The following is a 15921-nucleotide window of genomic DNA, read 5'->3' as shown; positions in this document are numbered from 1 at the left end:
CTTCAAACAACACAACGTTGTTCTTTATTGTAAAGAATTCACACAGTCATAAACAGTAGGGGCGCTGGCTGTTGCATTCAGTGACATGTTCCAATCCTGGGGAATCCCAAGAGGAAAGGTACATGCTATTCTAAGGGATAATGCTAAGAACATGTCAAAGGGCACGAAGGATGTGGATTTACCCAGCATACCCTGTATGGTGCATACACTCCAGCTCGTTGTAGCCAAGGGAGTATTGTCACAGTGAAGCATCTCTGATATAATAGCTGCAGGGGGACAGCTTGTTGGTCATTTTAAACATTCCTCGTTAGCTGTGCTTTCATGTTTTGAGACTGTCACACTGGAAACATTGTCCAAGCTGGCTTTGGCAGCCAAACCCAGAACTTGCCTTCTTGACCCCTCCCAACTAAACTTTTCAAAGAGCTTTGGTGGTTCCTGGGTCCCCCAATACTGAATATTATAAATTCGTCTTTTACCTCTGCCAGTGTTCCTACTAGTTTTAAAACTGCCATAGTTAAACCTATTTTAAAACCAAATCTTGATCCAGGGGTTCTCAATAACTATAGACCAATCTCCAACCTACCTTTCATTTCCAAAATTTTGGAAGGAGTTGTAGCAGATCAACTTTATCTGAACCATTTCAATCTGCATTTACAGCCTGTCATTCCACTGAAATTGCACTCAAAATGGTGAACAACATTTTGAGTTCTATAGATTCCAATTCCACATTGGTGCTACTGTTGCTTGATCTTAGCCGCAGCTTTTGACAACACTGATCATGGTAGACTTTTGGACCACCATAAGAATTACCTAGGTGTTTCAGAAGACTGTGTCTTTCATGGTAATGTTAGATCTGATTTCTCTGCGGTGAAATATGGCGTACCTCAGGGCTCAGTTCTTGGTCCTTTGCTATTTTCCATTACATCTCTCCTCTTGGCCATATTATACGGAGCTATGGAATAAATTTCTACTGCCACACTGATGATATTCAGCTACATCAAGTCAGACAACTATTCTCATATCAGAAATCTAGAGGCACCGGGCCCCCTCCGTGGCTCACCTGGTAGAGTGTGTACCACATAAGGCTGAGTCCTTACTGCAGCGGCCAGGGTTCGAATCCAGCCCGGGCCCTTTGCTGCATGTTATCCCCTCTCTCTCCCTTGCCTTTCCTGTTTCTCTCTACTACTGCTATCAAATAAAGGTAGAAAATGCCAAATAATAATAATAATAATAAAATAATTAAAAAAAAGAAATCTAGAGGCTTGCTTGTTGGCAGTGAAAAATTGGATGTCATCTAATTTCTTACAACTTAATTCTGAAATAACTGAGATGCTGGTTGTTGGCCTTGCAAGACAAAGTCTCCTTTATAACCAAGCAACAGTATCCCTTGACAACTGTGTTATCTCCCAAAGTACCACAGCCAAAAATGTTGGTGTTATTTTTGATCAATCCTTATCTTTTGAATTTCCCATTAGAGAAATCACCAAGACCTCTTTTTTCAAACTACAAAACATCGCTGGAATCCAGTCTGTCCATGGCTGATGCTGAGATCCTGATCCATGCTTTTGTTTCATCCAGATTAGGTTACTGCTACTACTACTTTCAGCTGCTCATGTTAGGGGTCGCCACAGTGGATCATCCATCTCCATTTCTTCCTGTCCTCTGCATCTTCTTCTGTCACACCAGCCATCTGCATGTCCTCTCTCACCACATCCATAAACCTCCTCTTTGGCCTTCCTCTTTTCCTCTTTCCTGCCAGCTCCATATTCAGCATCCTTCTCCCAATAAATATACCCAGCATCTCTCCTCCGCACATTTCCAAACCATCTCAATCTTGCCTTTCTTGCTTTGTCTCCAAACCATCCAACCTGAGCTGTCCCTCTAATATACTCATTCCTAACCCTGTCCTTCTTCATCACTTCCAATGATAAGCTCAGCATCTTCAACTCTGCCATGTTACTGCAGGTTACTGCAATGTCCCTTTTTCCGGCCTGCCATGCGCTAAACATTAAAAACCTTCAGCTGATTCAAAATGCTGCTGCTAGAATATTAATTAATACAAACAAAGTTTGACTATATCACTCTGATTCTAGCCTTCCTTCACAGGCTCCCTGTTCATACTAGATCTGACTTTAAAGTGCTACTTTTAACCTATGAAATACTTAATGGGCTTGGCCTTCATATTTGTCAGCCCTTATACAGCCTTATGCACATTCTTGTGCCCTCTGTTTTCAAATTGCAGGACTCTTTTCTGTCCCTAGAGTAAAAAAGACGTTTGCAGGCTGCAGAGCCTTCTCTTACCATGCCCCCTTTCTTTGGAATAGTCTTCCGGCCACCATTAAAGAATCTGACTGTGAACTCTTTCAAATCTAAACCGAAAAGCCATTTTTTCTCATTAGCTTTCAACTAGTTGTCTTATTTCTTTGATAGTTTGACTTTCTTCAGAGCTTTGTCACAACTATCCTCTTTTGGGAAAGCCTCAGTCTCAATGTATTTATAACTGTAGGTCTTAGCAGTAACCTGTTGGTTTTGTCCTGCTGACGAGAATGTATCTAATCTTTCTGAATGCATCTCACCATCCTAACCTTCTGTTTGTATCTCTGAGCACATGAGTGAGTGCCCATGTTGTGCACCTGTCCCTCTCTCTCTCTCTTGCTCTCTTTCTATCTATCTATCTATCTATCTATCTATCTATCTATCTATCTATCTATCTATCTATCTATCTATCTATCTATCTATCTATCTATCTATCTATCTATCTATCTATCTATCTATCTATCTATCTATCTATCTATCTATCTATCTATCTATCTATCTATCTATCTCCTTCTCGATTTCCAGGACAATTTTTCTTCCTTTATGGAATATCTGATGACCATGGATCATCCTCTCTTTGTCTCTCTTTCAACCGCCTGATGTTTGTGATGTGTCCTGTTTTCCCTTGGTCACAGTTCCTCCCTCCTGGAGATTTATGCTACTATTTGTGCTGATCTTGTTTAAAATTGTATTTGTTTTAGCTATGACAACTTCGGCTTCACTCTCATCACTTCTCTCGTCTTCTTTCTCTCTCTGTGTGAATGCTGTGTTGAAGTCTGCCTCACTTCTTGTGTGTATGTGAAGTCTCTTCTCTCAGCAGGGCCCCACTGAGCAGAGCTGGTTTTGTGGTGCGGGGCCCTCCAGCTCTTCAGTGCATCTGTGGGGTTCCTGATGTTGTCTTGGATGGACACAGACTCACTACATTTGCCTTGCGCTCTCTTTACAAGTTTATTACCCAGCACATTTTAATGTGTTAAAGTTTATGCATTAACTGTATGTATTACCTCGGTCTGTGTAATCTATGATGTTACGTTATAATTCAGTTATTTTTGTGTTTTTCATGCATTTGACAACGATTGCATGTCTGTCCATCCTGGAAAAGGGATCCCTCCTCTGTTGCTCTTCCTGAGGTTTCTCCCTTCTTTTTCTGATAAGGTTTTTCTTGTGGAGTTTTTCTCCATTCACGTTTAAGGATAGAGAGTGTCTGTCGTCGTATGTTGCATACAGTTGTATACTGTACTGATTGTAAAGCCCTTCGCGACTACCCTGTGAATTTGGGCTATATAAATAAACTGGACTTGGGAAACGTTAATGGGGTGTAGAGATAGGAGAACATCTGTGATCCAACCATTTGCACATGAGACTTCGTATTTGGATTTTGTGCTTTCAAATAAACCCAAGAGGATGGTCATGAAATAAGTCAGGATCTTTTTCCCCCCTACTCCTCCTAAACAAACTGACGTGTCACAAACCAAAAAGGCAACAGGTGCACCCAAAGGATGTGATTCCTTCAAATGACGGTCCAATTAACCTCCAGTCCCACCCACTCCAATTTCTGTTTTGAAAAGGCTCCCTCTCCGATAATAAAAAAAGAGGGAGACATTTTCAATAACAACATGGAGTTTTGCGCTCACATTGGCTGGCCGTGAATAAGAGTAGCTTTTGCAGTTTTATTTCTGTCAATCTCTCCCTCTATCTCTTCCTTCAATGGCTTCCAGTCTACCGACATATAGCCTCAATCAAGCTCCAGTATGGAGGATCTGACGTGAATGTCTAATTAGACACAGAACAAGTGATGAGAACAGGCTTTAGTTTAAGTGTGCCATGGTGAAGGGGCAGATGAATGAACTATTCATGCCTTAATCAAGGTGCTTGTTTTGGGCCCGTGAACGTGGGAGGAAGTGTGCTGAAGGAGGGAGGAAGCAAGGAAGGAAAAAGGAGGCTGGCTGGGGGAAGAGTCTGCTATATGCTAATGCAATTTATGGTTTGTATTGAAGACTATGCGGAAATAGAGGAATGGGAAGAAATGCACTAAAAAAGAATGGGTGGAAACGTGTCGCCAGCCATGTTAACGCTGCAGGACTGCAGCAGATGAAATACAAACAGAACATATTGTGTAGTTTTGCAGTGAAAGTGTAAAAAGATACACTTCTATGTTCTTATTCTCTGATTTAGTCAGGGAAATGACCCCAAAGCCCCTCTATAGTCGTTTCACTTGAGCGCCATCTTGGAAACACTGTTGAGCTCTTGATCAAGACTAGACCTCTATACTTTACAGTGGGGAGTCCTCTATATCTTGTTCTGACACACATCATCATTTGCATTTCATATTTTGGGACACTGGTAAATTTTGCACAACATGGCATGTTGTCAGTTTCTTTGAACTGCAACAAATTCACTTTGTTCAGTGGTTAATAATTGTATGTGTCTGTGTTAGGCATACAAATAACAAATATAAAATAATGTTATATGTCCATCCATCTATCCATTATCCAAACCGTTTATCCTGCTCTCAGGGTCGCGGGGATGCTGGAGCCTATACCAGCAGTCATTGGGCGGCAGGCGGGGAGACACCCTGGCTATCACAGGGCTAATATACACTCACCGGCCACTTTATTAGGCACACCTGTCCAACTGCTCTTTAACGCAAATTTCTAATCAGCCAATCACATGGCAGCAACTCAATGCATTTAGGCATGTAGACATGGTCAAGACGATCTGCTGCAGTTCAAACCGAGCATCAGAATGGGGAAGAAAGGTGATTTAAGTGACTTTGAATGTGGCATGGTTGTTGGTGCCAGACGGGCTGGTCTGAGTATTTCAGAAACTGATGATCTACTGGGATTTTCACGCACAACCATCTCTAGGGTTTACAGAGAATGGTCCGAAAAAGAGAAAATATCCAGTGAGCGGCAGTTCTGTGGGCGAAAATGCCTTGTTGATGCCAGAGGTCAGAGGAGAATGGCCAGACTGGTTCGAGCTGATAGAAAGGCAACAGTAACTCAAATAACCACTCATTACAACCGAGGTATGCAGAAGAGCATCTCTGAACGCACAACACGTCGAACCTTGAGGCAGATGGGCTACAGCAGCAGAAGACCACACCGGGTGCCACTCCTGTCAGCTAAGAACAGGAAACTGAGGCTACAATTCGCACAGGCTCACCAAAATTGGACAATAGAAGATTGGAAAAACGTTGCCTGGTCTGATGAGTCTTGATTTCTGCTGCGACATTCGGATGGTAGGGTCAAAATTTGGCGTCAACAACATGAAAGCATGGATCCATCCTGCCTTGTATCAACGGTTCAGGCTGGTGGTGGTGGTGTAATGGTGTGGGGGATATTTTCTTGGCACACTTTGGGCCCCTTAGTACCAATTGAGCATCGTGTCAACGCCACAGCCTACCTTAGTATTGTTGCTGACCATGTCCATCCCTTTATGACCACAGTGTTCCCATCTTCTGATGGCTACTTCCAGCAGGATAACGCGCCATGTCATAAAGCGCGAATCATCTCAGACTGGTTTCTTGAACATGACAATGAGTTCACTGTACTCAAATGGCCTCCACAGTCACCAGATCTCAATCCAATAGAGCACCTTTGGGATGTGGTGGACCGGGAGATTCGCATCATGGATGTGCAGCCGACAAATCTGCAGCAACTGCGTGATGCTATCATGTCAATATGGACCAAACTCTCTGAGGAATGTTTCCAGTACCTTGTTGAATCCATGCCACGAAGGATTAAGGCAGTTCTGAAGGCAAAAGGGGGTCCAACCCGGTACTAGCAAGGTGTACCTAATAAAGTGGCCAGTGAGTGTGTATATATATATATATATATATATATATATATATATATATATATATAATCCAGTGAGTGAGACAAGTACATTCTTTATGAGACAGTACAAGCCTGTTTCATGCCATTTTGCTCCTTATTTGTTGAGCACTTTTGAGTATTGAGTATTTCTTTAAACAACTTTATATATATATTAATAATATATTAAATATAATTTAGTAAGTTAGTAAGACAGATTGAGGCCTAATGAATGTAACACACAGGAATCGTGTAAACTTAATTAAGTCTTATTTTTTTAAATTTTCAGACTTTAAAAATGTTTTAAGTAATTTTTTAAGATTATGGCCAGGGTCTGGGAGATCGACGGTTAATCACAATCACCATCTTACGGGGAGTGTATTTCTGTTTCCTCCAATAAACGCTCTCCGGCTATTGGTCAAAAACGCCACGTGTTGTGTTTCATTTTTGTATCATGCGGGCTGCTTGTTTCCGGTTTGGCGTCACTGAATGAAAACAAGTCACCATGAAATGAAAACATTTATCATTTTAACTATACTCCATCCATTATCCAAGCCGCTTATCCTAATTAGGGTCGTGGGATGCTGGAGCCTATCCCAGCAGACTGCTGGGGACTGCTGGGATTTTAACTATACTAACTGTCGTAATAAGTGTTACTAGTAGCGTGGATTTGCATTTTTTAATGTCTAAAATGTTGATATTGCATGTGGCTCTATCACAGATCAAATAGTATTAAACATTTCATAAATTGTTGACACGCCTCATCTCCACATGACAAAATGTTTGTATTTAATGTAGTTTGGGAAATGCAAATAAGACGTAAAAAATGTTTTGTCTGTGATACGGGTTTTCAGCATACGATCATTGATTTGTGGTGTTGTGTTGCAAATTTGTAAATTGAATCTCCTGTCATACTGATCACTATTGGTAATCTACCCCTGGTGAACCTGATACACCGTTAGCAGATGACATGACATGCGCATTTGGCTAAGATATGATTACTGTTTGGGCGGCAAGGTGGCGCAGTGGTTAGCACGGTCATCTCACGGCAAGAGGGTCATGGGTTCAAACCCCGGGGTAGTCCAACCTTGGGGGTCATCCTGGGTTGTCCTGTGTGTGGAGTTTGCATGTTCTCCACGTGTCTGCGTGGGTTTCCGCCGGGTGCTCCGGTTTCCTCCCACAGTCCAAAGACGTGTAGGTCAGGTGAGTCGGCCGTACTAAATTGCCCCTAGGTGTGAATGTGTCGGCCCTGTGATGGCCTGGCAGCCTGTCCAGGGTGTCTCCCCGCCTGCCGCCCAATGACTGCTGGGATAGGCTCCAGCATCCCGTGACTCTAAGTAGGATAAGCAGCTTGGATAATGGAATGGAATGGGATGATTACTGTTCAGTTTTCTAAGTCGCCTGTAGGTTGACACGCACATTCATCTTCTAATTTCTGACTCCCCTTTAAGTCGCTTTGGGGGAGAAAAAAAAGAAAATGTAAAAATATGAAATTAAGGGCATAAAAAAAGCATCCCTTTTAACTTTTCCAACCAAAACTCCATCCACGCCTGTGCAGTGGCCTCATCTGTGGTTGTATCATTTAGGATTACAACATTAGAAGATGCTGCGGGCTTATCCTGAAGCAACCCGCCTCAAAGAAACAGCAGCAGGTCTGAGCGAGGCAGGGCCGGAGCTCCGGGGGGGGGGCCAAATGCAGGTAATGCTAACTCTGTGGTAAGGTAATGTCCACTCCCGCTGTTAAATGTGCGGTGCACGAGCAGGCGAGAGTGTGCACACGTATGCACAAACACACAAAAAAACACACACACACACACACACAACACAAAAGGCACAAACACTACACTCTTACTATTCATTTCTCCCCAGGTTGTAAATTGGGTGTGTTTGAGGCCTAATATTCATTGTTCTCCTCTGAGCACGCACGCACACACAGACACACATACACACCCACACACACAATCCCACCTTGTCTCAGTGTAGTGAGCAGCCCCCCTTCCTGGGATGGGAGCAGGAGGAATTCTCCATCTAATTTATCATCCCTTATATCGCCGCTGACCCATGTATATCAAAGACATGACCCCCTGTGGTTACCTTGGAAACCAGACTGGCTCTGTAGGCGGCCAGGGCTTTCAGGTACTCCTTCTTAGCAGCCTCTGTTTTCCTCTTGTAGCCCTGCAGGAGCAAACACATAAACAACAACGTCTGATTACAAGGTGACGCCAAAGGCTAAAATGACTCTGCGGTCCACAATGAAGAATAGGGGCAGGATCATGGTAGGTACAGTTTGACTGTCTGACCCCAGGGCGGTGCAGATATGTGAGATAGACACACACACAGATACACAGACCGATACAAGGATGTATAAATAGACAGATAGATAGACCAACAGACACAAGCAGACAGATAGATAAATAGAAGGAAGTATAAATAGATAGATAGACAGACGGAGGACGGACGGACAGACAGACTAAATGCATCAGATGGATGTATATCTCTGTGAGGAGACATGAACACAATGACATGGCAATTGGATTTGAATCTTATTTTTCACAAACATTTCCAGATGCCAATAAAAATGGTTTGGGTGCGACGTTAAGACTACAGTGAGATTAGATTACAACTATGCGGGCTAAATGAGGGGGGGAGGAGCCGTTCGTCATTTGTTGTTCTGCCCCTCGGTCTCTCCCTCCATTAAGAGCCGCCGCCCGTCTCTTAATCGGAGCTGACGTCCCATCAAAGCATTCGAACGAGGAAAAGGAAAGGGAGGCAAAAAAAATAATATTCCAAACAGCATTAGCGAGGAGGCAGTCTGAGCTCCCATGAATGAACCTCTGATGATGCGTTAAGACAGGGGATTCAAGCTGATGTCATCGCAGGCCAGTCACGGCCTCCTCAGCGCTCCCGTTTCCTGTTTAATGCTGAGAAAAAACATGCAGCCAAAAAAAAAAAAAAGTCAGACCCTTAAATCGATAATGGAAGACTCAGATTGCGGATCCTTCGGCGTGTTTGAATACGAGGACGACTGCATTTCTTACGACCACAGTGGGTAATTATCCATGCCAGAGTGTCTGAGGCTCCATAGAGGAGGGTCATCGCTTTCAAGGGGGGGGGGGGGCATTAAGCATTCATGTGTTGCCAAATGCACATAGGCAGCAGAGCTCGTACAGTAAGCACACACACAAACATATACACACACACACGGACAAACAAACACACAAACATACACATGGACACCTTTACACACACATAAATACATAGACACACACAGGGAAACACAAACACGCACATAGATGCACAATGACTGCTCACACACATGGACAAACAAACACACACACACACACACACACACACACACACACACACAGGCAAACAAACAGACTGAGATGAGGATGGATGCAATCTCGTGCCCAAACAGCCGATGTTTATCTACTCAATTATACATTTACAATATTCTATTATTTCCCTTCCACAATATCCATTCTGTTACATCTGGGACAAGAATGGATTAGACGAAGAAGTCCAAACACAAGAACGGAAGACAGCGATACAAAAAAAAAAGAAAAAAAAGAAGATTTTATAACAAAACTCTTAATCCTTGGTAAAAAAAAAAAAAGACAACAGAGTGCCACACATTGTCTCCACTGATAAAGAAACAAAAGAAGGAAAGGGGCAACCTTACCTCAACCCCTTAAATATTGATAATAACATGGCTGCCTCTTCAATGAACCCCCGGGCACTCCCAGCAGCTTTAATTTCAAATTAATTTAACACGGCTAATGATTTGCGCAACGACGGACACTTTTAAATAAATTACCATGCCTAAGGACGTCTAATTATTCCTAAGTGAGTGGATTCATTAGCGGTTGAAGCCGTCAGAGGCTGCAGGTCGCCGTGAATTAAGGATAACAAAGCGGCGGGGGGGGGGGGGTTTAGCATATGCCTCTATCGTAATCCCGACACCAAGGTGTCCTGCCTGAATCAGCCCTTAATTGTACCTTAATGGAACGTTCTTGTTTGATAACCGGTTAATTACGGGAGACAATGACGCCGAACCCAACACCGACACCAGAGGGGATCGCTTTACCCCTCTGTCCCAAAGACTGAGCAGGTGAACTGGTGAAGGAGAGCAGGGGAGCAGGAGGAGGAGAGGAAGAAAGAGAGGGGGGGGTTGAGGGAGGATGGAGGAGGAGGAAGAGGCAGGAAAAAAGGGAGAAGATAAGAGAGACAAAGGAAGGAGGACGGGAGGTGACGATGCGAGTGGGAGAGAGGAGGAAAAAGAAAACAGGGACGCGGGAGATGTCGGAACGGTAAGAAGGTGCAACTGAGGGAAACACTAAACATAACAACAACAACAACAACGACTACAACAACAACAACAAAGAGAAAGAAGAGCGATGACTGCATTAAAAAGGGAGACAAAGTGGCAGAAAAACAGACTGAGAAACAGATGGATAGTGAAGCAGTTCACCCTGACCGGGGGGTTCGAAGTGAAAGCTTGTCGTTTAGACAAAGTGACAATTCTCTCTCTCTCTCCCTCTCTCTCTCTCTGTGACCTTTCAATGATGTACCGCTCCGTCACAGCAGACTTAATTAAATTAAACAGAGCTTTCTCCTCCATCACGTTTTCTCCCCCACAGCAGTGAAACTGTGAATTGATCTTAATCTCTCACAACGAAAACAAGGGGAAAGCGTTCCCTTTTTCTTTCTGGGGCATCTTTAACGTGTAGTCACCTTGAGGAATAGCACAGCCAAGCAGAAAATAAATAAATAAATGAACAAATGGAAAATAAATGGAAAAAAATAATAAAACGCATTGATCTCACCCCACAAAAACAAGAAGGCCATTGGGAATTAAAAGTGCTGCATACCATAAAGTCCTCCAACATACCCCGATAAAAGGGGGAGATTTGAACATAAACACGAGACAAAAGAGACTTTGTTATAACAAACTCAAGGCCTCCGTGGAAGAATAAACTTCAGCAGAACCGGAACAAGAAAAAAGTGAACCCAGGCTAACCAAACACACTTGAAGAAGGAAAGAAAAAAGAAAAGATAAAGATCACAAATCAAGACGCCGATACTCCTGATTGTTGCTGTTGTCGGGGGGAAAAAAGTACAGTAATGTAACACGTTGCCTTCAAAATGCTCTCATGTGAATTCTGCTTAGTGGCGCGTTTCAGAGGTACTACAGGTAATTGGAAACAGAGGCCGCCGTCCAGTTAAAACAAACTGGGAGGACTGTGTTTACATTGTGGTGCTCCCGCGCGGCTCCGGCGGGTCTGACTCTGACATCACGGAGCGCACCTCATCACTCCTGCACTGTGCACGTGACCGCACATGCTGCACGTTAACGGCATTCATCAGTGGCACAAGGAGCCGAGCTGAAGACAGATAAGAGATCTTGCCGGGACATATATTGGAAATGTCTGAGGTACAGGATTTTTTCGTGCCAGATGGTCTTGATGGAACACTCTTGGTTGGATGTTGTGCAAAAATCAGATGTAACGTGTTGTTAAATCAATGTGAACAAGAGGCAAGTAGTGTGAGAACCCTGGAACATAAGCACAAATAATTCAAAGGATTTGATGGATAGATAGATAGATAGATAGATAGATAGATAGATAGATAGATAGATAGATAGATAGATAGATAGATAGATAGATAGATAGATAGATAGATAGATAGATAGATAGATGATGGACGGACAGATAGATAGATAGATAGATAGATAGATAGATAGATAGATAGATAGATAGATAGATAGATAGATAGATAGATAGATAGATAGATAGATAGATAGATAGATAGATAGTTCAGTACAATTCTTTATTGTAATCCCAAAAGAACAATTTGGTTGCAGTATAAAACCATGATGCAGAACAGACAGGCTAACAACAAGACATAAAACGAAAACGAAGGAAACATCGCTGTAGAAACAAAAGGTGTACAAGTTCCTCTAAGAGCTCTGTTAATTAATTCCACTGCAGCGGGGTGGGGGGATTAGTATTTGTATCGATTACAGATTTGGAACATCCAAGTTTGTAATAGACAGAGAACAGCAACATATTTCAGATCATATTTACAATATTTAAATTACTTTTTCATTCTGTGGTATGTCCACAGCTCACTGCAATGACCCGTAGATAAATTCATTTTATGTCAAAACTTATTGGGCAAACGAAGTGGGTCGATTGATTGACCGAATGCTCTGATTCTGTTTTCTACAAGTATCAACATTGTACTGAGTAGTTTCACTATTATGGCAACCTATCACGTCACATTTGGTCCTGGAATCAGTGACAGTGTTACTCATTGAGTATAATTAGTGCAATCAGAATGTTATTGCACATGCATTGCAGATCCAGACAGCACCGCTATACCTCATTCCACCATGACATCATCACCAGAAAGTGATGTGCCAGTAATAGGTGACGTGTTTGATTAAACACGTGAATGCAAAACCGAATAAAAAAAAAAAGCTGAGGAGTGACACATTATTTAAGGATGTGATTGGCCTTTTGTTAGTCAGCCTCGATTCCCAGGTAACACTTTGAAGGACACATTGTGCACAGAGAGATAGAAAAAGAGACAAGGGGAGGAAAGAGCAGAGTGGGGGGGGGGGGGAGAACATGAAGGGGAGAGAGAGAGAGAGAAACGGCATCAATAACGGCACCAGCCACGGCTGGTTGCACAGCTCAAGCATAACCTCTTCAGGTGAAAAAGGAGCCAGGACACGAGGAGTTAAAACGCACAAACAATAACATTTCAGGAGCAGATGTCCTTGAGGCGAGACCAAGGACAAGGCAATTGCTAATCTTGTATTCCCAGCATGATCAAATCACCAGGCAACAGATATAAATAAAAAGACAGGAAATGAGGAATTCACATTCAAGGGTGTCAGCAGCGAAATGAAGATTCATGGTGAAGAGCCCCGGTGAAGGCGGCAAAAATTAACTGCAAATAAAGGGGACAGACGGCCTCCAAAGTCCTGCGTATAAAGTGGGTTGGGATGGAGGGGGGCGGGTGGGAAAACACACTTGTGCTAGACGGGGTCTCATCGTCGGTGGCTGAGCCAGAGGAGAATGGGCTGCACTTTGTCATGGAGACAGGTGCTTTTATTTGACACCCAATAGGCTGCAGCCTGACTGGATATTCTAAAAATATGAGTCTGACCGTGACCGCCGTCATCAGACTGTCTCGTTTTCCATTCATTTCACACCATCATTTGTTTCTACAAACATACAGAAACCCTTCAACTTGGCCTACCAGTCTGGAATGCAAAAATGAAACAGAAAATGTGCCGGCCAGAAGTTTATCGTCTACAACACTGCAGCAACTTTTCTATGCCAACCTATGTCGGATTAAGGTGATTTTTCAAATATTTAAAGATCCAGTGCAATGACAATCATGTATTCCAATCTCATATTTTTTCAGCAGAAGGCGTGTTAGTGTAAAGTTCCCCAAATTATTAGGTCTTGTGAAAATATGACTAAAGCCCCTTGAGGAACTCTCCTCCTAGTTGTCTACTTAATTAAACTGTTTCAGAAAACCTGCTTCTGGTAATAAATCACCTACTACTCAGATTTGATTACACAGTTGCCATCACCAGTCTGTCAATTGGTCTGTTTTTGAATACTTTGCCAAGCAACATTATGCAAGTCAGAACGTTAGTGAGCTGACTATCAATAAAGAGTCTAGTGAGCTCAACCTCCTGAGAATTGTCTGTGTTCAGAGAGGGGACGCTAAAACAGATGTAGCAACTCAAAAAACACTTATGAAGATGAACAAATGACACGAATATTACACAATAATACGGAATTAAAATCAATGGATGAGATTTTTAATAAGATATTATATAGCTACATGCAGTGATGTAGTGGCTAAAGAAAATGGTGAATTGGGGGTGTCCGGGTGGCGTGGTGGTCTATTCCATTGTCTAACAACACAGGGATCGCCGGTTCAAATCCCCGTGTTACCTTCGGCTTGGTCGAGCGTCCCTACAGACACAATTGGCTGTGTCTGCGGGTGGGAAGCCGGATGTGGGTATGTGTCCTGGTCGCTGCACTAGCACCTCCTCTGGTCGGTCAGGGTGCCTGGGGGGAACTGGGGGGAAGAGCGTTATCCTCCCACACGCTATGTCCCCCTGGCGAAACTCCTCACTGTCAGGTGAAAAGAAGCAGCTGGTGACTCCACATGTATCAGAGGAAGCATGTGGTAGTCTGCAGCCCTCCCCAGATCAGCACAGGGTGAGGAGCAGAGATTGGGATGGCTCAGAAGAGTGGGGTAATTGGCTGGATACAATTGGGGAGAAAAAGGGGGAAAAAATCCACAAAAAAAAAAAAAAAAAAAAAAAAACCAAAAAATGGTGGATTAAGCTATGCACTTCTGTTAGTGATCATCATTAGGCAACTACCAATACGGAAAACTTACTACCAATATGGAAACTATTTTCAGAAAATGTATGTATATTCCCATTGATATACACTATTCCTCATATGTTACACCAGTGTGATATCATATTTTGATGCATAGAACAAATTTATGTAATGGAGATTTAGACCATCCCTAAAAAGGCAAGTATACAATATTCTGCAAAAAATATAGAATAAAAATGATAACAATAAAATGTATTTATATAGCACCTTTCCAAAACAAGGTTTACAGAGTGCTTTACAGGATAAAAACAACAAAACAACAGGAATCATAAAAGCGTAATCATTAAAACAGTGAGAACAATAGCTCCATCAATAAAACAGTAAATAAAATAAAGCAATAAAACATAAAACACATCAACAAAACTTAACAGTAAAAATTAAAAACTTAAAACAATAAAACAAATGGTCTGAGAAGATAAGATAAAAGGCTCAAAGGAAGGCTCGACTATAAAAGTGTGTTTTAAGAAGAGACCTAAAAGAAGAGATAGATTTAGCCATCCTAATCTCCTCTGGAAGGTTGTTCCAAAGCTGAGGGACCCTGATGGCAAAGACTCCTTTTTTTAGCCTGGATTTAGGAACCACAAGGAGAGCAGCATTTGAGGACCTCAGGGCCCGTTACGGCACATGGAGAGTTATAAGGTCAGAAATACAGCTTGGGCCAAACTGTTGCAGGGTTTTAAAAGTGTTAGTTAACATTTTAAAATCAACTCTAAAACTAACAGACAGCCAGTGCAACGAAGAAAGGATGGGTGTAATGTGCTCTTGTTTTCTGGTACCTGTTAAAACCCTGGAGGCTGCATTTTGAATGAATTGTAGCTAGGAGAGAGACTTTTTGCTGCAAATGAAGAAAAGCGAGTTGCAGTAATCTACCCGCAATGAAATAAAAGCATGAATGGCTGTTCCAAGGTTTTTGGTAAATAGAAATGGCTTAGTTTTAGAAATTTCCCAAGTTGAAAAAAAAAGCATGACTGTATGATGGATTTGATGTGGCTGTTCAAAGTGAGGATGCTGTCAATAAAAATGCCAAGGTTTCTACACTGTGGAGTAATAAGATGAGAATATGAACCTAGTAAGTTTGTAATTTGCGTGTTGGAGGAGCCAGTCCCAAATAGAAGTATCTCAGTCTTTTTTGTGTTCAGTTGAAGGAAATTTTGGGCCATCCATTTATGAATGTCCCTGAGACAGTTTATAAGTGAAAAAAGAAGAAGAAAAAATTACATTATTAGGGTCACAGCTGAGGTAAACCTGGGTGTCATCTGCATAAAAATGGAAACAGATGTTGTGTGATCTTACGAGATGTCCCAATGGCAGCACGTAAATGGTGAACAGAATCGGGCCAAGCATGGAACCCT

The 15921-nt window shown here is 42.4% G+C and overlaps 1 protein-coding gene across 2 annotated transcripts in view; it reads right to left on the bottom strand.

The window, feature by feature from the left end:
- Positions 1-15921, bottom strand: part of LOC130107815 (TOX high mobility group box family member 2-like) — a 69813-nt gene that overhangs the window by 17040 nt on the left and 36852 nt on the right. For both annotated transcript variants that reach the window (XM_056274577.1, XM_056274578.1), the window contains one exon: positions 8226-8306. In XM_056274577.1, coding sequence (XP_056130552.1) covers positions 8226-8306 — 81 coding nt within the window. The remainder of the gene's footprint in view (positions 1-8225; positions 8307-15921) is intronic.

The sequence above is a fragment of the Lampris incognitus genome, chromosome 2, assembly GCF_029633865.1.
Source record: "Lampris incognitus isolate fLamInc1 chromosome 2, fLamInc1.hap2, whole genome shotgun sequence".
NCBI lineage: Eukaryota > Metazoa > Chordata > Actinopteri > Lampriformes > Lampridae > Lampris > Lampris incognitus.
This window is presented reverse-complemented; position numbering and strand designations above follow the sequence as displayed.